At 38.5% G+C, this 24,340-nt stretch overlaps 1 protein-coding gene across 1 annotated transcript; it reads left to right on the top strand.

The window, feature by feature from the left end:
* Positions 1–22,043: 22,043 nt before the first annotated feature.
* On the top strand, positions 22,044–24,340 carry LOC148038100 (uncharacterized). Its single transcript, XM_087675179.1, has 6 exons — positions 22,044–22,409; positions 22,497–22,553; positions 22,748–23,178; positions 23,437–23,539; positions 23,664–23,765; positions 23,942–24,340. Exons 1-6 carry the CDS (start codon positions 22,044–22,046, stop codon positions 24,338–24,340), a joined length of 1,458 nt encoding a protein of 485 aa, XP_087531305.1.

Raw genomic sequence — 24,340 nt, 5'->3', positions numbered from 1 at the left:
AGCAGTGTCCTCCTTTAAGTAGATGGTTGCCACTTCCCATGAAAAGACAATGTATCCTTGCTCCTGTTCTAGTAGATACTTGCTAGCAGTGTCCTCCTTTAAGTAGATGGTTGCCACTTCTCCCTTTCTATATTCAATGATTTTAGCATACTTCAAGTACCTATCTACCTCTACAATCCATTTCTCCAAAATCAATGCATCTTTCTCTCCTTTGTACTTGGTGGGTTGGGGCATCTTGAACTTGCCATAGTCATCTTCTAAACTCTCACCCTCCTCTTCTTCCTTATTGTTTTGCCTCTTGTCCTTCTTCTTGCTTTCTTCTTCAGCTACCTTTTGCTTGTCTTTCTTTGTATCCTGAGCTCTCCTACATGTTTCTTCCCTACCTAGCCTCCTATCTAGCAATCCATCCATCTCTTCTTGTAGCTTGTGTCTTTTCTCTTCTTCTTCTTCTTCTTCTTCCTGTATCACCTACTCTTTGTAACCTTGCTCCACTTCGAACTTTCTTTTATTTTCCTCTTCTTCTTCCTCCATCTGCATATTCCTTCAGATTGAGTCCAACAACCGTAGCATGCCCTCCAACTACCTCTCTAGTTTGGCTATTTTTTCTTCCTAAGCTTCTCTTCATTCTTGACCTTAGCTCTTCTGCCTCTCTTCAACCACTGGGATGGGTGGATTCTCTCCATTGTCCTCTATATTGTCATGGAGAGCTGCACTTCGGCTTTGGTGTTATTGATGCAAGGAAGTTGTATTTTACATTTGGATGATGGTGGTACTATAGGGAAGTTGCGTCATGCCTTCAAATGATGAGTTGTGTTGTGGTTGCCATGCTTGGGGTTGTCACGTCAGGGGATGTCGCGACATGGCTCAATGCAACATGAGGCAACACGACGTAGGGTGTCACGATGTGGGGTGATAGAACATGGGGCATTGCAATGTAGGTCATCACGACACAATTTTGGGACATTGGATCTTCTCTCCTACTTTTGTATGCACTCCTTTTACTCCAAGAAAGAGTTGGTTTGATACCAAGTGTAATGCACATGCACTCAATCAATCACTTAACACGGCATAGAAAGGTAACATGATATGTGAGAATAAGGTATACTTTTGTATTATTCAATGAAAGAAATAGTACAACATAGGCACATCCCAGGACTTCACCCTCGTGACACTACATATATAAGGGTTTACCACTAGGCATAGAGAATCACGCATAGAGTGGAAACCAAGTAAGGCTGTAAGTCACTACCACTCTCTATATAGGTGTTTCTAGCACCAATACCATGGTATAGCTACAAAGCCCTTATAGTGGGGGATGGGTGGAGGCACCTTTTTAAGGCTTATAACAAAAATTCTTATTGAAAATTTTGAGAAAAAAATGAAGAAAAGAGATCATGTGAAGAGCCATTGGGATAATATGATGGTTAGGTCTATGGGTAGATTGACCCAAGAAAGGAGAGAATTGCAAAGAGTTGAAGAAGAATCCAGGAAACTTGAAGAGGAGTGTAAAAAGAGACAAGAGGAATATGAGACGAGGCATGAAGGGGAGGAAGTCACCAATGGAGAGGGAGAGAGTGAAGAGTATCTAAGAGCGAAGAAGAGGAGGAAAATCATTATCGACCACATCAAAAATATCATCGCCATCAATCCCAACATCTCCACTCCATCTCTCATTGCCTCCTCTTCACACCTCCCTCTGCTCATTCACTCCTCCCAATCTTCATCCCTCCTCCTTCTCTCAACTCCTCTTCATGAGCCTCACCCTTCCATCATCTTGCCTTTTCTCCTTGCCACCTTTTCTCTCCATATGGCAGCAACATCTCAATTGATCAACGTTGCAAATAAGCTATTAAGCTTCCTCTAAAGCATTATTGAAGCTTCAATTGAAAGGTTTACTAAGCCTTCATAGAGATGACTCGTACTTGAAAGTCGATGACGGGATTATACATGATTATAGTTGGGATATGATTGCGTAAAAAGTGTGAAAGAAGATGTGGAAGTTGCATATTAAAGCTAAGGAATTAAGAATCTTATTATTTGCCCACTGCTTGCTACTACATCCGTGTCTTGACTCAACATTGCAAAATTTAAAGAGTAGATGTTGAACAAGAGTACAAATTGGCCAACACCATGTTGTTCGACTACTCAAGGCTCCCTTGGCAAATATCCTATGCACAAGTCAATTTCTACATGGAAATCTTATTTTACTTTTAAAAATTATACCTTTTAAAATTTTGTATTTAAACATGCGCATGCTCTTTAATGAAATTTATAAAAATATGGATGTGTTTAAAAACCACTTAAATTTCTTGGAATTAGCCTTTGAAATTTTATTAAAACTTGTTAAATGTGATTTTATAGGGTCTATAAATTTTTAATCTTTTTATAGCATTAGAAATATTTAAAATTTATCTTAGATTCTTTTGATCTCTTTTAGTATATTTTAGAATTTAAAAAAGTATCTCTTTGATGGAAAATATAGTTTTAATAAGGAAACAAACATAAACACTCATGATAGTCTTTTGGGATATTAAAAAAACACAAAAATGTGGCAATACTTCCAATTTGTGTTTAATACTAGGATTAATAGTTGATAAAAAGTTTCGTAGTAAATAAGAACAAAATCAAAATCTATACTTTTTATTTCGTAAAATGATAAATAAGAATGAGCTATTCAAATTGAGAAAAAACCCAAGAAATTCTCATGTGTAAAAATAAAGAACTATTGCATTTTTATGATTAGCTGAGTAGCATGAGAGCATGCCTCAATGTTGAGAGGAATTGAAGGAACTTAGCTACATATAGATTAATTTTATTTTCAATGTTTTGGCGAGAAAAGAGAACCAATAGGAATACATTGATAATCTAGGGGGAATTTGAATTAAAAAGATTCGTTTGTGTATGTGAGAGAGTTGGTGAGGTTTGTCTAAATGGTTTATATGTTTGATGTTTAATTTAGTGAGAGGTGTGATAAGAACATGTTTATCATTGGTTTAAAAAATTAATCTTATAATTACTAAATGAGCAATAATGCAATCACCATGCTGATTGGTTTGATGTGACTCTTTTAAAACACACTTCTCCAAAGTTAAACATAAACTTCCTGGATGAAGTGCCACTATATGGTAAGGAGCTTTTTTATGAGGAGATAGCCCTAAGAGATGGGGACAATTCGTAGTTTGTCTAGGGTAGCGTCGTAGTTTCTTACTCATTTCCTACTAGAGACGTGGTTGTGAACACTTGTTTAGAGTGGGTGTGAGTGATTTTGGATTAGTAAGACCCTAGAGGTTTGACTAGTTTGGATGAATAAAATTTGAGTGCAACTTTTTGTTTGACTATCGAAGCAGTTCTAAGGAAACCCTTGAAAGGTTAGTAATAGATTGAATTTATTAATGAATTCTATATATTTAGGTGTAAGAACCCTTAGTGATTGGGTTTTAGCCAGATAAAAGTGGCTTAGCTTTGGCTGGTCATTTCTTGGTGCATTTGCTAGGAAACAAGTGCATGTGATAGGTGATAGGGATCTCTATGATGAATTATTCCTAAGGACTTACATAGAAAGTTAATGAGTGAATACAAATTATTTTTCTTAAGAGAGTACTTTCCAAAATTTCCCCCAAGTTTACCAAAGGCATACTTTGAATTGGGCAAGGAACACTAATTGTATGTCAATGTAAATCAATTGAAAACTTGGAGTTGGGGATGGTATGACAATGCACAAATAATCTCACTATTGGCAATGCACTTCGGTCTAGTCAACAAGGTCCAACATAATATAATCGATGCATTGCATCATTTTGATTAGTACTATCAATTGGCATGTTGAACCTTTAGGAGGGTTAATTGGGAAGATTTATCACCATGGATACATGTATCTATAGGTGCAAAGTTAATTTTCATATGAAGGAGGCAAGAGAAGTTTCAAAAAATCCAGGCCTCATTTTGGAACAATAAGAGGAACTACCTTATGGGAAAGTGGACTTAAATTTGCCAAATATCCTTAAATTGCTAAGCATTCGAGTGATAAAGAAAACTTAACTAATCAAGTAATAAAGGAAACCTAACTAGTGGATTTTAAGAAAGATTGCAAAGAAAAGAAAATATTGAGGAATGATAGTAGAGAGTTTGAGGTCTAGCTTTGTATGAGATGGAAAGGGATGATTGGTAAAATATACTTATATTCACACTCTCTAAGATAGTTGACTAGGTGCTATGAAATGCGAGTTACATAAATGTGAATGCAATTGCAATGTGTGCATCAGGTTATATTCTCTCATCAAAAGAAATAATAATGGATTTTATTGCTTATGGAGATAGTTTTGAACCACAACTTAGATGGTTAGAACTAGTGGTATCCTAGAATTTTACGGAGCTCAAACAAGTTATGCATTGTCTAGGTTGTCAAATTCAATATGAGAAAAATGAAGGTAAATATTCATTAATCAATATGCTTGAAAGCAGATAATGGTGCTAGAGTTCAAGTGATCAAGAGTGTTTGAAAAAACATAACAAGATTTTATGGCATTATCACATCAAATTCTACCTGCACATTTTTCATGTGATCAAGAGCAATATTTGTGTGTGAACAATTATAGTAAAGCCTCATTTGAGGTAAAGGTAATCGAGAATTTTTAAACTATTGCTTATTCTGGTAGAAATCAAAAGATGTATGCCAAAATATCTTCACATAGTATGCTAAATGTGTATAAAATAGAAATCACATTATATATTTTTTCATGTGAAATTCAAATTCTTCTAGCAATAAAAAAAAGTCTACAATAAGGAAAATAGTGATGATGAATGAAAGTCATGAATACGAACTTGTGCCAAAGAAGGAGAAAAGCTCAAAGGAAGGAGAAACTGAAGATCAGAAAGCCAAGGACTAGCCTTGTATTTGAACCTTTGTACATTTGCACTACAGTTACATTACCTTTATACATTTGTATCTCAATTTTGTAACCCACATATAGTGAAATACATGATAGGTTTTTGTATGTGCCTATGTGTGAAAGTTGTTATGGTTGACCTTTTTTAATAAAAATTATAGTTTTCTCCAAGTGTGCACTATAGAGAGTGTTATAATCAAATTTCTATTTATTTTATGGAATTGTGTTGGCAACACCACACATATTTTTAGGTGCTATGGTACTACGCAAATGCGATTCATGATCCTATTTATGCCTTTTGAGAGACACTCCTTCCGCATATTGAACATCTATTTGGTGGTACGATGCTCATAGGGTCACCCACAAGCTTTATGTTTCATCATCATGATGTGATAATTGAGTCTTTACACGAGGAATTGGAGATCTATAGTAATGCATCTGATTGTACCTCCTTATCAAATGCTAGTGAGTACTATGATGCAATCAATTCCTGCATTGATAATGAGTATGACTTTGTTATGGAACTAGAGGAGCTAGGATTATTAGAGCTTTTTTAGGATAGATGTTGGGTTACGGAGGATATTGCTTATGTGATTGGTTTGGATATCATTGAGGTATCTATTGAGACATCCTCCTTACTTGAGGACCATGTAGATTGGTTCGAGTTAAGGGAGTTAGAGGAGTCAAAGAATCTAGATGATCTAAGCTTAGCTTTGCTCTTTTCCTAGACTTTCTTTGCATCTTTAAACCAAAAATTTTAAAAAGACAAAAAAAAACACAAAAGTTAAAAAAAAACCTAAAATCATAAAAAGGAATAAGTTTACTCGCTACTAAATATTGCATATGCATATGCTTTGCTACATTAGATATTAAGTAGTCTATCGTAGGCAGAGTGAGGATAAGCCTTTCAATGCTATGGGCTAGTGAAATTGAAGATGAGATAAGGTAACAATTGTATGTGGTGGGAGACTAGACCTGAAGAGAAGATGCACACAATACTCAACAAAATCAATAGGGATGAAGAGGATTATTGTAGCTAGAAAGATAGAGATTGCAACAATAGGGTATCATAATTTTTGTTCCAATAAAAGTTTCAATTTTGATTAATCTAAAACTCGTGAACATTAAAGTGTCTAGTGCATGATCTATGTATAGGTTGCTATTATTTTTTGGATTTGAAAAATTCGTGAACACTTGTGCGAGACATCTTTGAAGTTGCAATGTTAGTAGATGTATATGCCTTGTTTTGTGCTTATCTTATATACATTTGCTTTCTTTCTAATAATAATACTAAAAAGGCTAGTAATTTAGTTTCATTTGTTGAATGAAGGATTCACCTAAGTACAAGAACAACTAAAGCACTAAGATACTTAAATACATTTGAGAGTGCACCCATCGGGGAAGGGACATTCCCATGATAGGAAGCAAAATTTAGGGGGTGGTGTGTGTGCATGACTTGGTGGAATTCCAGTACATGAATTGCCAAGTAAAAAACCAATAGAGCTTATTCTTGGCCTTTATCAGTTTATAAAGCAATATGGGGTAGTTGAGTAACAAGATTCCATGAATTTTTGACTGATAGTAGTGTTGATGGAAGATGTTGAACTAGTGGGTATCTTGTGTTTCATTGGTCTTAGTAGGGTGACTAATGTCATGTGCTAGATTAGATTTCTTGCACGAGGTTGTAAAACAAAAAATTCTAAATGCTAATTTTAATTGTAAATCCCTAGTCTTCTGGTTGTTTTCCTCTCACCTTTAAAAATGATGAGACAAATAAAAATAAATGGAAGTTACCAAAGTATCTATATTCACTTTCAAAAAGAAACCTGAAAGAATAAAACAAGCAAAAAATAATCAAAATTTTGAAAAATCCCAAAAGAAGATAACTATCGCCTCTGAGGTCGTGGTAGGCTTTAAGGATTTCTTTGATGGGTTCCCTACATCTAATACCTTGCATCTCTTTAGGGTGGAACCTTTTGGAGGATAAATAATAAATATACTCTTTTATTTTTATTTAAAAATTTGAAGAAAATGCTAGAGGTAGGGAACTATTAACTATTTGTTCTATTAGGATATGGAGGGTAAGCAATTGAACCGTACAAGTCTTATTTGTGGTAATGTGGTGTTGGCTTGCCTTATATCAATTTTTTGGTGGGCATTATACTTGTTAGTGACATTATTCTAGAAGCGCTATTTCTAGTAGAAAAGTAGTGTGATATTTTCTCACCTATAGGGATTGTTATTGCTTACTGGCTCTAGGACAATTTCTACTTGGTATACTTAATATATTGGATGAAGCTCTATCATGCTCTTAAGTGGGCAAGTGAGATAGGGGATAAAATTGCTTGCACAACTTTATCAATATTTATGTGCAATGAAAATTTCATTTTAGTTTATTCCTTCTTAGTACATGAGTCAATAAAAATATTTCCTACCCTTTTAGTATCTATTAGTGTTCTTTTTGCCGTTTTGCTAATCGTGAAGCTATGCTCATGAGGATGCTTCATGTGAGAAAACTTCACACTTAAGTGGGGAAAGAATGCCAACCTCTAATTTTTGCTCCAAACTTGAAAATCTTTAAGACAATTTGTACTTAATTATCATACTATTGTTCTCACTTTGGATTAATGTAATGCATATGTGTCATGGTTATTGTCTCCCAAGGGTATGCAAAAGAAAAGATGGCACGATGAGCATAACGTTATAAGGTCACGAGTGGGGGGAAAAGGTAAAGTTAGTGAAGTTAGTGTCGAGATCCTTGGTTTCACCATTCCAAGTAAAGTTTTTCCAAATACATTTTTATTTCGTAAGAAGTTAAATAAGGGATTAATTATTTATATTAACAAAAATACCAATAAATGCTCATTCTTAAATGTACAAAACCTTTATAGTTTTATGGTTAGTTTAGTAGCATGAGGGCAAGCCTTGGTGTGCTAAGAGGGGTTGAAGAAACTTAATTGTGTATGCCCAAATTTTATTTTCAACATTTTAGCTAGAGACGAGTGCCAAATAGGAACCCATTTATCATCTAGATGAATTTTGAAATCTAAAATATTTTTGTTTTTGCACATGAGAGAGTCATTGAGGTTTGTTTGAATGGTTTATATGTGTGATGCTTAATTTAGTGAGAGATGTATTGGCAAGGACAATTTTGTTATTGATAAAAAGAATTACTATTGTAATTACTAATTGAGTAATGATGCAATCGCTATGCAACACATAAGGAGAGAGAGGTTGTGGACTTAAATGTTTAATATTTGGATTTTATGGGATGTTACTAATGTTTTATTTGAATTATTTCTATTTTTAATCATTAAAATAAACATAATTATAATGTTGGAGCAACTTAATATGAAACTAACGTTGGGATTAAAGGCCACCTATGCTTATCCGCCTATATTTATATTGTAATTATTGCTCACACACGTGTACACTGCAAGTGGTAGCCACCCATCACTGTTAGTTTATTCTTTATTCTTATTATAACGATAGAATAAGAGAAGGCAAGTCACACATTGTGACTATTAGAGTTCCCACATATGATCTTGCTCTCTTTTCTTGCTCCAACCTCCATAGCTCTTGCTTCTTACTTATGCTTGTGTTCTCATTCTTGCACAACTTTTCCACTTTGCAACTGGTATCAAAGTGGGCATTCAAGGAGAGCTTCATTGACCTTTACTTTAGTCCAAGAAGAGAGTTTTATCACAACTTTCTTGGCATCCACTCATTGAGGATCATTTGAGTTTCTCAAGTGCTCAATAAGAATAGGAGCAATGCCCTAGCCCAACCATGTGGATTTGCTCTTGTTTTGGTATCCCCTATCCCTAGTCTCACATCTCATACTTTAACTACTAGTTGGCTTCCTAGTGCTTGGCAATCTCATAGGCCAATAGATATCCCCAGAGAGCCTATAGGCATAAAAAACATAAGCATTCATAGTGTATGCTTGCTGCCCGTAGGGTTTAACAGCAATAGACCTTCCAAATATTGAGATAAACAAGCTCCAATTGATCCAAAAAACTTTCTTGAGCATCAACACAGCATCTAAGCATCAAAATCTCATCACATAAGCATCAATGGAGCATGAAACAATCAAATACTTGTTGCCCCAAATAGTGAATCAATGAATGACCTTAACTACTTCAAACGATGCTAAAGATGGAGTCTAGGAATGCTTTGCATTGTTATATGTGCATTGCTATGCTCTCATTTATTCTCAAACTTTCCACCTTTCAATTAGTACTACCTGAAGAGTGCCCCTAATTGCCCTAAGCTAGCATACAATGCATGTTTGGTTGGTAAGGATATTAAATAGGGCAATGAAGTTGATTTTGATGAGATATTTTCCCTTGTGGTCAAGATGACTACCCTTTGCTTGGTTTTGGCCTTGGTTGCACCAATGGATTTGGACTTGTATGAGATGGATGTGAAAATGGCTTTCTTACATGGGGACATGCATGAGGACATCTATATGCAATAGCCTAAGGGCTTTGTGGAAAAGGGTACAACCACCTAGTGTGCAAATCAAGGAAGTGTCTTTATAGAGTTAAGCATGCACCTAGGGAATGGTATCATAAGTGTGATGCCTTTATGCATTCTTAGGGTTATTCTTGTAGTGATAGGGGTTTGTATCTTTACACAAAGAAGGTCTGTGATGTAACCTTATCATTTTGGTACTATATGTTCATGACATGTTGATTGTTGGGTGTGCTCACTATGACGAGCTAGATGCTTTAAAAACTCAGCTCTAGAAGAGCTTTGAGATGAAATGAAAGACACGGGACATGCTTCTCAGATACTTGGTATACGCATTATGTGCAATCGATCTAAGGGACTCCTCTACTTGTCACACAGAAGAAGTACATTCACAACATACACGAGCAATTCCATAGGCATAATGGTAAGTCGATTGGCACCCCTTTATATTCTCATGTGAAGTCTCCCCATTCAGATGATGAGAGGGTCAAGATGGCCAAGATCATGTATGCATCTACGATGGGGAACTTCATGTATGCCATGATAGCCATTGAGGCTTGTAAGGAGGCCCTATGATTAGGTTGATTGGTTATCGCATATATGAATCCTACATTGCATTTAGACTCTATGAGTGCCATCTAGTTGGCTTGCAATCTCATCTTTCATGCAAAAACTAAGCATATTTAGGTCCCTTACCACTTATCACAGAGCTAGTTATGTCCAAGCAGATAGATCTTGTCAAGATCTCCACATATGAGAATCCTATTGATCTACTCACTCAAAGTCTCCTAGTGGAATTTTATGCCTTCCTTAAGAAGATGATGGGCATAGGATGAGATGACGTCTAACTTATATGTACACATTGTACTTTGTCCTTTTCTAATTATTTCCTCCTTACTCAAGCACATCTTCCTTTAATTGGAAGCTTGTTGGGGGTTAAAGCCCATTTGTGCCTAGTGCCACCTATATTTATGTACTTACTGCCCTCACATCTATACACAATAGGTGGCGGATGCCTATTACTATCACTTTTTTCTTTATTCTTACCATGTTAATAAAAAAAGGGAAGGTAGGTCACACGTTATGACTTATCAAAGTTTTTGCATACAATCTTTCTAAAGCTTGGATACGAGGGATGAAGGCCAATCCAAATATAAATGGGTAGGGAATTTCATTTAGCTTGTTAACACTATACTTAGAACCTAGTAGACCCATCCATAGGGATCGATAGCTTTAGTGCCATGGAATGCTTTACATTCTAGCTCTATATGATACTACTAAGAGGGGCATGTACTCAATGATCAAGTACTTGAAGTGTGGGAGATCCACCCATAAGAAAATGTACCCCAATGCAGCCTATGGATCCAAGATGAAGCCTATGGGATTATGTAAGATTGGCCTATGCAAATTGCAAGAATGTGGTTCTCATTAATCCTAACAGTAATGAAAGTTGTAGTCTATGATATACTTCTAGGAGGACCCTCAATTCTTTTTTAGGCATTCAAGCTCAACAAAGTCAACAACCATGTGATAATAAAAAAATTTAATCAAGAGTTGCTAGCTATGTGATGAGAATTGCCCCAATCCCCATTTGATAGCCTAGGTCACCTTATAGGCTTAGGGGATCACTCCACACACGAGTGAACACTTGACCTCAATTCCCACATTGCTATCATATACACAAGCTGGAGCTAATTGTGCCATTACTTGGGTGGCTTTATCAATGAGTTGGTTGGATTTTTAATGATTTGGTCTATTTCTGGTTATACTACATTTTAATCTTAAAACCTAGTTCGTGTGCAACATAGTTGCGAAAGCATTGTGGTTGCTTGTACTTGTAAAAACACTTGAAAACAATCAACTCTAATACATTTTTTATTTTCATATCTAATTGGCTCAACATCAAACTTGGAAATATACCTTTTGCTCATTATCTTCAAAGTAAACTCCTCCCATACCCCCCACTTGATACCCTTGGTTCATCATAAGGTTCATCCCATGTTCAATGACATCTCAACAATGTGGCAAGAGCTTTTTCATCATGAGTTGGTTAGAGATTTGACTTCTTCTACCAATTAGGTTGCATAATAGAGCGTGAACCTTGATCCTAGTCGCATTTAGCCTTCGTCTTATTGCTAAATTTATCCAAAAACTAAAGTCAAGATGAAAACATTCAACTATTCCATTGGACAACCTAGGTTCATCTCAAGGATCATCATACATTAACATATTTCAAGTGGAAATAACAATTGACCATTCCGTTGGATAATATAGTTTCATCTTAGGGGTCATCCCGCATATCGTTGAGTAATTGGAGAGCCTAAAAAACTTGATAGTGTCATTCTATCATGAGTTGATAAAGTTTCATCGTGAGTTCAATCTTTAGCAACCCAAGTGTCTTGCAACTTGGTAAGAGATATTGTTTTACGTATAGCATAGTCCTTTAAATTGCATAAGAAGCATTGTTTGAAGTGATTGCCTACCAAAACTTGCCAAGAAAAGCAACTCATGTGAAAACTCTAATTTTCACCTTCAATTGGTCAATAATGTGACTAACACTATAAGTTACTAGAAGTATTCCATCACTCCTCATTTAGCAACTTGGGTCCTTCCTAAGGGTCAAATCACATTAGGAAAAGTTGATCAATATGTGGCAATAAAAATATTGATCAACTAAGGTGAAAGTCTAGTGTATGCCAAGGTATCCCTTTCTCAACATGACAAGACACTAATAAAAATATTTTTGCAAAGGTAATCATCATTGAGCACACATACTTTGTCTTGTTTGAAATAATCTAATTTTAATGGGCTACTTTTCCACCAAATTTCTCTAAATAGCTAGCTTTCGGGCGTATAGACTACTAAAGGTTTTTGAGTTTCTAGGTCCAACCTAGACTAATTGCCAGAGATCATCTTGAAGTGAGGATTGGTTTGGTAACATTCCCTAAGAGAAAGTGAAGAAAAAACTCATAGGGATTCATACTCACAGTCGTGGCTAAAGAATGGTTGTGGATGCAAATCATAGTGGCCAAGGCCTCAACACAAGGCAAATGAGGTATCCCTCAATACTATGGGCCATCCTTGTCCTATTATATCACTCTACCATACCAAAGATCTAATGAGTTTAGAAGTTATTACTTCTAGCATTCATATGCCATTGAGCCCTTACATAATGCATCCTTAAGTTATGTTCTAGCCCACTATGTGCCAAAAACTAAAAGAAGAAGAGTCACACGTTAATCCTTGTGAATATTATGGCAAGGACAAGTGGGCAATATGTTTCTCATAGACTATAGGCTATCTCAATCATGTTTCTAGGAAGAGAAAGGGGGAGAAGTGAGGCATAGAACAACCTCGCGAGCATAATCACTTACTAGAGTTATTAGCAACCAAGCCATGTATCCTTAGGGTTTCTAACATGACAAGAAGTTGAAAATGTTAATAGGAAAACTTATAGATATGTTGAGTATACCACTACAAACAGGGTTTAACACAAAAAAAACAATAGTACCGTCAATCCCATTAAATTTGTTTTGTTTTCTATCACAAAAGCACAAATTAAGAAGATAGGAATAAGTCTTCTAGGACCATCAATGATAGATGTCTTGAAGGCAATATGAATGAAAAGAAGATGTCAAGGAAAAGAGAACCCAACAAGGTGCTCTTCACAACCAAGAGCAAAACAACTTAGTTCACCACACTTAAAGCCGAGGAGATTATGTGTAGTACTCATGGCTCTTGAGCACAAGAAACCCATCTAGTTTTGAGAGAATTGGGTCTCTTGAGGATCCAATGGCCATCCATCCATTGCACAAAGATCCCATAGAACCACTAGAAAAAAGAAGTCGCTACAGACTAGTCTAGCTAGGCACATAGGTTCAAGGAGGTAAAGATAAGTATCATTCCAGAACTAGCCTTAATAACCTTAGTATTGTGTTTCAGAAGTATTTCTTAAAGGAAACCTAATCATGTAGAGGACTTTCAAAGCTTAGGTAGAAGGTGACAAAGACTATTCTAATGTTTAGTAGAAAGTTAGGAGCTTTAGGAAGCATCAACTTCTATCAAGGGACCAAATACTAGTCATTAATATGGCAAGTGGAATTAGCATAGTCAATAGTTATTTTCTTAAAGCATGGTTAAATATAATTGTATAAAAAGTGCATGTCAACCTAAATGTGGTCTATGCATCAAAGATAAAGCTTATGGGATATTTTAAGTTATGGTTAGTGTAATTTGCAAGAGTGTGGTTCTTAATTACCCTAGTAGCGATATGAAAGGCATAGACTATGACATACTTAGAATATCTTGGATGCCAAATGCTAGACTATTGCTCTTTGGAAATAGGCTAAACATAGTACAAGTTGAGATGGAAGCTTGGAAGACCTCTGTTGTATATTTCTATGTTGTATCCAAACTGCCAATAAGACACAAAGACTTTAAACTAAATACTAACAACATCAACAAACACATTCTAAGACTAGAAGAAGGGCAATATTAGATGTATGTTCTAGCAACACTAGACCTACCATTCATGGATGATGATGACCTTAAAAGGCCAAGAAAAGGTTAAGTACAAACATCCCCATAGCGTGGTACTTGCACTATAAGATATAGGCCTTATACCGACGTTTAAAGCGACGAAAATACAAACAACAAAATTTGCCCCCGTCGTCGCAAAAAGCGTCGTTATTAACGACGCCATAGAAACGTCGCTATCAGTGTCGCTATTAGCATCGCTATTGGTGTTGCTATCAGCATCACAAATGCGATGCTGATAGCGACATTTTGCGACGCGCATAGCGACGGCAATAGCGACATGAGCAGTAAAATTTGCGATGCTAATAGTGACGATAACAGGGATTTTATTTTTTTTTTTGTGGTAGGGCAGCAAGCTACCCTGCCACATATAGCACTGTGTGGTGTATGAGAGCCATACAAAATAGTTTCTGCACTACTGTATATAAAGCGCTTGCAAACAAAAAGAATGTATACTGAAATCATAAAACTGATACATGAAATAAATACATGATCGCATAAAAAGCGATTGGTACAATCATGACAGGATATCAATAATACATAGAAAATGTCTACATAGATCAGGCGACTAAAAAATAAAGGTGTGTGAGCTCCAAGGATCCAAGGGCGAGCTACAAATCCTCGTCCCTCGAAAGCTCGTCCTGCCGCAAAGGAGCATCGAATGGACTCTGTAGAAAAAGAAACAACACATCAATCCACCATACAATAATGCATTCAAATATCTCATGGTAACTACGGATAAGAAAGATGAGTGACTTACAGGGCCGTCACATCTATACAATCGGTCGATCAATGCATTGAGACCGTGCCTCTCTACATATCGAGTCTCAAGGCCTATCGGATCGCGATTTGTAATGGAGTGCTGCAAAGAAAACAAAATGCTAACTGTTAGAAACATGATTGTTAGTACAAAGAATATTTTAAAAAAACAAACAAGCAAAACGAAAGAAAAACTTACAAAGTCCTCCAAATATGTCTTGTGGCCGCAACTCCCAAGATGATGGACCACTCCGGCCTTGAGTCGTGCCCTCACCGCCTCGCGCTGCTGACTCCAATGTCCTAGAGAATCTGTAGCCTCCCCCTCAGTCGGCGCCAGTCATCTGCATCTAACCACTCGGGCTTTGCAGCCCCACTCTTGATTGCCTTGCGTGCATCAGATCGTTTGTGTGACATGGATGCACGCATGCAATCCATCATCCAGCCCGTAGAGAATCTATCTATCGTGGTTGGCACCGGAAACTCCTCGTGCAAGGATGTTACTATGTAGTCATTGCTCCCCTCCGGTATGTTCTTCCAATGATCTAGGACGTTGCACCGAAAAACTTGTTGGCACAACTCTCTCATGTGAGCCATCACCCTCCTTCCCTCATCATTCATGATGATGGCTCCTGACCTACTATCGACCAGATATCCATAATCCCTAGGAATCTACCTAAGATGGGTCATCTCCCATCTGCGTCCATGCTCCTGGGTATATCTAGGAGACCCCTCTACATCCGGTGTACCGATAGGGGTAATCTCTCTCGGAGTGGCACCCAAAGGGGTGCCACCTGCTGACGGTTGCGCAAAAGCCGGAGTAACTAGAGTAGACGTCCCCACAGGTGTGACAAATCCTGGAGGTGACGCAGCTCCAGTTGAACGACGAGACGGAGACACCACATCCGTGTCTCCACAGTAGCATCCCCCTGATCCCGATACACTCCCTCCCTCTGGCCCAAGTCGTGAGCGTCAAGATCGTCTGCTCGAAGCCGAAGCATCCGATCGTGCTGAAGCAGATCTAGCAGAGCGCCCTGACAAAGAATGAGACAACTCCTGGTCTGCCATCTCTCTGAATCTCGCGAGCTGGTCTGGAGACATGCATGCGAAGATGTCCTGCAACTCCTCATCACTCATCCCTCGACTCATCTTGAAAATGTCACCTACACAGATAAAAAATGATATTAGAATATTCAATTTAAATCAAACAAAGCACAGTAATATAAATCATTTAAAAAAAATCTCTCTTAAATTGTATATCTTATGTATCTTTATAAGATATTGGTCAACGAATTGAGTAAGTGGATGCTCCAAGTATGAAGTATCCTATGGTTCCATGTTAATCTCCTGACACAACTCCGCATACACTAGAAGGTCGATAGACATGTCACCGCAAAAGAATGAGTCCGCCTCGTTCTCAAAAAATTCTTGGACTCCTGTATTTCCATCATTTTTAGCCGATGTTGGCTCCAAGCTTTCGACGGCCTCCACCCCTTGCAATATCGACCCCTCTATTTGCATATTATCTTCATCTATGCTCGGAACATCGCTTTGATCATATACTCTCGCACTTCGGGAAGTTGAAGGTATAACATACCACCATTGAGGTTGTCGGGGGTTTGGATAGAAGATTACCTGTTCACAAACATGTACAAGAGAGTTCAAACCATTGTGACATAAACCATGTCATAATACAATTAGCAAGCAAATGACTCCATGCACCTATTCACAATGGGCCGGCAACACAAAGGTGTCACGCAAATCCGTCCATTTTTTTTCGGAATCTATTTCGAGAAATCAGATGGACCTCGTCGAACTGTTGTCGTAGCTCCTCCAAGTACCACTTTGAACCACTGCACATCGAATAGTATCATGGAGAAGTTACGCTAATCCACCGTAATAATACTTTGCAAGTTCCCAAAATACTCCATCTCATCCACAACCGTGTTTGGATCTGTTGCTCGTCACCGGCTCTCTTGCTCAAACCTTGCCATGACACCACAGTCCATTGTGGAGTGCATTTTGTCAATACGCTCCATGCGAAAATGCCGTCTGCGCGATCACGCTGCACTATATATTTTGTACTGTACATTGAAACACTCAAATTAGATGTCGCATATAAAATTTAGATACGACAGATTTTAAACCTCTCATCACCTTTGGACTGCATCCCCTCGAGAATTCCCACTCCTCCATTGAGACCTTTGTCCCTTCGCGAGATCACGTTGACATAAACCGCGGCATCTCCTCCATGCCTTCGGGATATCGAATCTGTCGATGACACGTACTACATCAGAATTTAGCTCGCGCTTCCTCTCGATCTTGCCTTACAATTTGGTACTTGGCGAGCCACGTCTCCATGGAGGCATTGTGCAACATACAAAAGCGATTCACCTTCTCTTCCATTGAGGCATCCATTCTTTTTTCTACCCCATTTCCAACCACCAGATCTCCAGTCAGTCTATCATCGTCCTTCAATGTCCATAGCATTTCATTGTTTGGTTCCACCGTTGGTATCCATTGTAAAATATGCACTAACACCTCTGACACCAACCAACCTTTGGCCATGCTACCTTCTGGCCGAGCTCATTGTCACACAAAGCCTTTCAGGGTTTTCATGAGGTGCTCCAGGAAGAACATCCATCACGTACGGATAGGTCCAATAATCTCCACTTCGTCCACAAGATGCACAAGAAGGTAGATTTGTATCGTGAGCATGCTAATGGGCAGGTATTTCTCAAAGAGATAGACCGTCTCCACTGCTCCCCGCCTCGCGGATTCAATAGAGGACGTCTTAATCTCTTTCTGTGAGATCCATTGCACCAAAGTCGACAACTTGTAAATGGCCCCGCGAATTTCTAGAGTAAGGCATCATGCGATCGCGATCAGTAGAACAAACTGCCACAAATGAGAAAGCATTATGAATAATGGCCACTTTCCAAATTGCAAAATGCTCACGCTAATTACAATCCATTCGTAGCACAAACCTGACATATCTTATGCCAATCATGGGATTTTAGCCCCAACAATTGGTCGTCTTTAGAAAATGCGGACTTGAGAGAACGCATCATACCCGTCGGAGTGCGGATAGACTTGATTACTTGCTTCACAATGCGCTCTTCTTTAGTGGACAAAACCCAAGGAGCACGAGGAAGCTACACACGACCCCATCAGCACTCAACTGCGGCCAAAGTGCCTCCATCTTACCTACCTCCTTCAAATCCATTCGTGCCCCTATATGTCTCTCTTTCCTGTGATGTGGTCCCATAGCAAGCTACCCACATTCTAGAAAATATGCATGGGATCCAACAAGTGGTTGAACTATAAGTGGGTCCAATATGGCAACTCGTAGAAAACTGAGAACCCTCGCATTCCATTTGGATGTGATTCCGCGTGGACCATTTTCAGCTCATACCAGCTTGCGGCGTTCATATGTGTTGGAGGTCGTCCAAGGAAACCTTCCCTGAGTTCATGATCCTCGGCCAAGAAAGTGGCGTGTCCTTGATATACCATCTTCTTCATGGTTCATGACCTTCGGGAGTCTAACTGTGGCCCACACAATGGACATGCATGATAATTGTTAGCCATTGGCTTGACACTATATTTACCCTTAGAATGGTGCATTACCTTAGTTATTACTATTTTCCATGTGAAGCAGCCTTTATATGTCTTATGAAGTTTACTGCCTCATGAAGTACAGTTTTGGGGGTAGTTGAAAAACGTGACCTGATGAGGGATTTTGTGTGTTCTTCTTGTCTCTCTGATCATTGATGATGATCACGCTTGATGTATGATGTTTCTACCCAATAATGAAGAGGATCTGGCAGTTGGCACCATCACGGCTGGAATCTTGATCTCATTTGTAGCATGTCTTGTGTGATTTATTCTCTGTTTTCTGATTAGTGGTGCTGAACGTAGTGTATCTATGCTTTCATATGGTTAGTTCTGAGTTCCTATGATTTCTGGGTGTGAGATTAGGTATTTGCTTCATGAAGTATTTCTTTGTTCTTTTATGTATTCTGCATAGAAAGGGCAGCAACACTTTGGCGATCCTGCCATTGCCTTCTTGGAACCTCTGTGTCAAAACATTATTCAGAATGATGAAGGTTAAGCCTAGATGTTCGAAGTTGCTGCATGAAGCAACAGTTTTCTGCGTGAAGCAGAAGTTTTCTGCATGAAGAAGCAGAACCAGAATCATGACAATTCCATTCTCTTTATGTGGTTTTTATTTCTGGATGTTGAACCATAGTCGAATTACTTTTCTTTGAGGATATATATCTGAAAACCTAGTTGCTTCTTGGGGCAGTGGTATATTGCTTCAAGCAGCATGATGCAGATTACAGGTTTAACTTTGCATTTCTGCATATATGTCAGTGAATTACCCATACCGATCAAATGTTATTCTAACCCGAAGCAAATCCAGAGAATTACGAGAGTTATTGGCAGGACAACAGAGGAGTTATTGCAGAATGACAGCCGGGAAGCAGGAGGAATTGACACCCTGGATGAGGGGGAGTTTCCATCTTTTGGAGAGGAGTTCCAAGATGTTGGTACCTCTGCTGGTACCGTTACGGTGTATCATTCCCATGCGTCGTCTACTACTGAATCTCCCTAAAGTTCCCCTGATGAAGCAAAAGGAGTGCTTAACTTACAAGATCTTTCAACTCCTCCGGATCGTGCAGCACAGCGATTACAACATTTGGTGTTAGGAAGTGCAGTCCTGTTAAGGAGACCAGTGGGTACTGCTAGAAAGTCTTTAACTTTTGATCCCTTACCCCCATTGAAGAAGAAGAAGTTCCAAATTATGAATCCTAATCCACCACTTAACCCTAAGGTTAGGGCATCTAAATTCTCATGGAGGAAGAAAGAAGACCCGGATTGTCATGTCGCTCAGTTTGAGACAAGGTGGGTGGCCAGTGGCTTCAACAATATGTTAGGGGATCAAGTTAAATTACAGCAGTTTGCTGCAACTTTCAAGGGTAAGGCTATGGATTGGTATAGTACTTATGATGCTGGATACTTTACCACATATGTTGACCTTAAAACCGCTTTCTTAAGTAGGTTTAGAAAGCATAAGACAGCTACTGATCTGTTGAAAAGGTTGAAGCAGATCAAGCAGAAGACAATGTTAGTGTAGGATTATGCACAGAAATTTAAAAATCTATTAAACAGGTTCAATCAGGAAGATAGACCTTTTATGGAGTTACAATACTCTTATTTTGTTAAGGGTTTGGACAAAGCAATTGCAGTGGCAATTGCTAATGCAGAAATTGGAAACAATAATAGTATAGATCGGCTGGTTGAAGCAGCGCAGCGGGTGGAAAAGAGACTTGGTAAGAGTAGATCCAAGAAGAAGAGTAAACATGACTCTTCAGACTGTCTCTGATGGTTCTGATTCAGAGGATAGTAGTGAGGAGGAAAATACTTCATCAGGCTCTGAGTCGGAAACCGAATCAAGTGACTCTGATGATGATCGAAGTAAGCGTAGACAGAGGAGATACAAAAAGAAATCCAGGAAAGATAAAACCTCTTCTAGGGATAGTAAGAAGGGGAAAGAGAAAGAGGAAAAAACGGCCTTGGAAAAAAGGATGGAAAAGAAAATTAAGAAACAACTGTTGGAGATGGGAGTATTGACAACTTCCAGAAGTGTAAAGTCATGTACCATTTGTCAGAAAGTGGGTCATGAGGCTAGAGAATGCTGGTATAATCCAGTTGTACGAAATGCAAGGTAGCAAACAGCATCTCCGGTGGCACCAGTTAACCAAATTGCACCTGAGTTAGCACAGCAAAGAGGATTTAGAGGCTTTGGTAGGAAGGGTCAGCCACCTAAGCAATCTGCTACTGACCAGCCAAGGTAGTGGAATAATATTCAACAGAGGCAGCGAGGACCTTGCTATTACTGTGGCAGGCATGGACACATGTCTGGACCTAACTGTGAGTTATGGGTACGCCATAGGGCTAAAAGGGGAATGCAGACCGGGGAGCAGCAAGAAATGCAACCGGCAGGAATACCCTGTGGACAACAACCATCGGCACCCGCAGTAGTAGTCCTAGTAGAGTTACTTGCAGAAGTCATGGAAAGTGAGGCAGTAAGTCATCAAAAGAACCAGCAAGTTTGTGAAGCTATATAGAAAGAAGTACTATGCAAGGGTGTGTTAAATGTTACTAAGCATGGTTTAGAGCCGCAGGTGAGTTGTGACTGTTCAAATTGCATAGTTGTGGAAGATTGTCCAGATAAGGCAACAGTTTTGCCCATTACCAGAGCAAAAGCTAAGCAAAAGATTAATTGGGAAGATCAAGAAAAGGCTAGGGAAGTGGCTTTAAATGAAGTTATGAAGTTGCAGAAAAAACAGCTTAAAGTTTCAGAATTGCCTTATGAAGTTCAAGATAGTTAGCTGCTTCATGAGGAAAATCAAAAGGATATGTTTGTGTCAGGAATGCAGTTCAGCAAACACTCACAAAGTTTGAAGCCTTGTGAGGCATTGCATGGTTTTCATGAGTTGTTTGCTGCACTAGCCAAATCTTCATTACAGTTGACTTTGGAACAAATCCTTGATTTAATTCCAGGGTTTAAAGAAAAGCTTTTAGCTAAGATTATGCCAAATCAGGATGAAGTGTTTAAGCATTATGCTATGGATCGAGAGCAAACTTCAGATTGTCAAGTGGTGATTCCCACACAGATGGAGGTGGCAGACTATAAAGTTCCGACTATTCAAGTTGACTATTTGGATAGCAAGTTTGATGACGTTCTTCTAGATGGAGGTTCTGGAGTTAATATTTTGCCTGAAGAGATGTATTTGGCACATAAGTTGCAAGGACTTGTGGCATCACCATTTTAGGTTAAAATGGCAGATCAAATAAGAATTCAGCCATTGGGAATATTAAAGAATCAACTTATTCGGATAGTCGGGCTGAAGTTCAAGGTTAGTTTCGTTGTTCTTCGTATGGAAGGTTTAGGAGATTCATATAATATGTTGTTAGGAAGACCATGGATTAGACTAGCCAAGTTGAAGCAGGATTGGGGCTCAGATACAGTGACTATTCCTCATGGAAGTAAGGAGGTCAAGTTATCCACAAGTAATCGAGTAATTTTGGAACCTAAGTACCGTCCGTTAGTTGCTCAAACAATTAATGTTGCACTTGAGATTGAGGATGATGAGGAGGAACTTTTTATACAAGCTAACCCCACAGTTGTGCCAGTTTTTGAAGTGGATGTTCAGAAAATTTTGGCTCAATATAGGGTATTTCCAGCGGTATTATCATCAGAAGTGGTTTTATCTTCAGAACAGAACAGTTGCCCCATGCATTAGCAGAATAATTTGATGCAGCAAACTGTTTGCCCCATGAAGCAGGACAGTGACTTCATGGAGCAGAGTGGTACCAGATTTCATGCAGCAGAATAGTAATTTGAGGGTGGAAAGTAATGTTACTTCTGAGGGAAGTAAAAATACTGATTTGGGAACACTTAAATACCAAAAGAAACCTTCTTTGGATGTAGAGGAGGATTTAGACAAAGCGAGTCAGCAAGCTATTATAGATGCAGAGCTGAAATATGAGCATACTATGCATAAGTCAGCTAGAGTCTTTGAGGATGATGTCCAAGAAGTGTATTTGGAAGCTGAAATAGGCTCTAAGCCGATAAAGGTGAGTATTTTCATTGAGGAAGATTTCAAACAGCAATTAATTAAGTTGTGTAAGGACTTTCAGGATATTTTTTCTTGGGAATATACGGATATGAAGGGCTTTGATCCAAAGGTGTGTCAACATAGAATTAATTTAAAGGCAGATGCAAAGCCGGTCATGCAGAAACGGTATCATATGAATCCTAATTATACTAAATAGGTGAAGGAAGAGATTGACAAACTTCTTCGAGTGGGTTTTATCCGCCCTGTTAATGAAGTGACTTGGTCGTCACCAATTGTGGTGGTGCGCCTAAAAAGAATGGCAAAATACGAGTTTGTGTAGATTATAGAAAGTTGAATGCAACAACTATTACTGACCCATTCCCTCTTCCATTCATAGATTCTTTATTGGATGATGTGGCAGGCCATGAGATTTATAGTTTTTTGGATGGTTTCTCTGGCTATAATCAGATTCGTATGCATCCGGAAGATATGGATAAGACAGCTTTTGTAATCGAATGGGGTGTCTTTGTGAGTACTGTCATGAATTTTGGTTTGAAGAATGGACCTCCAGAATTTCAGGGTGCAGCTCATAAAACCTTTGATCCTTATCTTACATCTTTTATGAGGGTCTTCATAGATGATTTTTGTGTATTTGGTAAGAAAGTGGATAATTTGCAGCATCTTAGACTTTGTTTTGAAAGATGCCGTCAAATTGGCATGTCCCTTAACCCTTTCAAATCTGTTTTTGCTGCTAAAAGAGGAGTTTTGTTGGGGCATATTATCTTAGAAGAGGGTATGGCGATTGATTCAAGGAAGATTCAAGTAGTTCAGAAGGTTGTAGTACCTACAACAGTTCAAGAAGTGATGTGCTTTGTGGGGCATGTCAAATGGCATAGCAGGTATTTGAGGTATCTAGCTCATATTTGTGCTCCACTAACATTGTTAACCAAGAAAGGGGTTTAGTTTGTGTGGAGACATGACCAGGATAAAGCTCTTGCTATATTGAAAAAGATACTGGTTGTAACACCAAATTTGCAACCACCACAATGGGATATTCCATTTCATGTATTTGTCGATGCATCTGATATTGCAGTAGGTGCAGTCTTGATGCAAGAAAGGGTTGTTGATTGGTTCAGACATGTCTATTATGCAAGTAGATGGCTTACAACAGCTGAGAAGAATTATACTGTTACTGAACCGGAAGCTTTGGGGATGATCTTTGCATTGCAAAAATTTAGACATTACTTGTTGGGAAACCAAGTTATTTTTCATGTGGATCATCAGGCTTTGTTGTATCTTATTAACAAGCCGCAGCTTGCAGGAAGGTTGGCAAGGTGGATGTTATTATTGCAAGAGTTTGATTACAAAATAATACATACACCAGGTAAAGAGCATGCAGGCTAATTTTCTGAGTAGAATTGAGTCAGTGGACTCTGTATTGGGGGTGAATGATCAGTTGCCTGATGGAGAATTATTCAATGTTCAAGTAAGTCAATTCAATTCCTTCTATGATCAAATGTTACAGTTTTTGCTTCATGGAGTAATGCCTACAGATTTGTCTAGAGACCACCGTAGAAGATTGGCATTGTGGTGGGATTGTGGTGGCCAACTGTACTCAAAGATGCTCATCAATATGCTAAAGAATGCATTACTTGTATGAAGGAGGGTCAACCTCAATCTCGAGATCAAATGCAAGATCATCCAGTTCTACCTTTGGAACCATTTCAAAACTGGAGTATTGATTTTGTGTGCCCCATCAAGCCAGCTGCTCGTAAAAGTAAGAATCAGTATATTCCGGTCTATACCGATTATTGTACTAAGTGGGTTGAAGCCAAAGCATTACGGGATAATAAAGCAGCAAGTGTAGCTCAGTTTTTGTACTCTAATATTATGACCCGTTTTGGATGCCCCATAGAGTTGGTAAGTGATCGGGGTAAGCATTTTCTGAATGAAGTAATCAAAGAGCTTACTGCTAAGCATATGATCCTTCATAAGAAGTCTACACCTTATCACCCTCAGGCAAATGGACAAGCTAAAAGTTCAAATAAGATTTTACTCTGA

The sequence above is a fragment of the Lygodium microphyllum genome, chromosome 3, assembly GCF_053477565.2.
Source record: "Lygodium microphyllum isolate KBCC chromosome 3, Lygodium_microphyllum_v1.1.10, whole genome shotgun sequence".
Taxonomy (NCBI): domain Eukaryota; kingdom Viridiplantae; phylum Streptophyta; class Polypodiopsida; order Schizaeales; family Lygodiaceae; genus Lygodium; species Lygodium microphyllum.
Note: the sequence above shows the minus strand (reverse complement) of the source record. Positions and strands in the feature narration are given on the sequence as shown.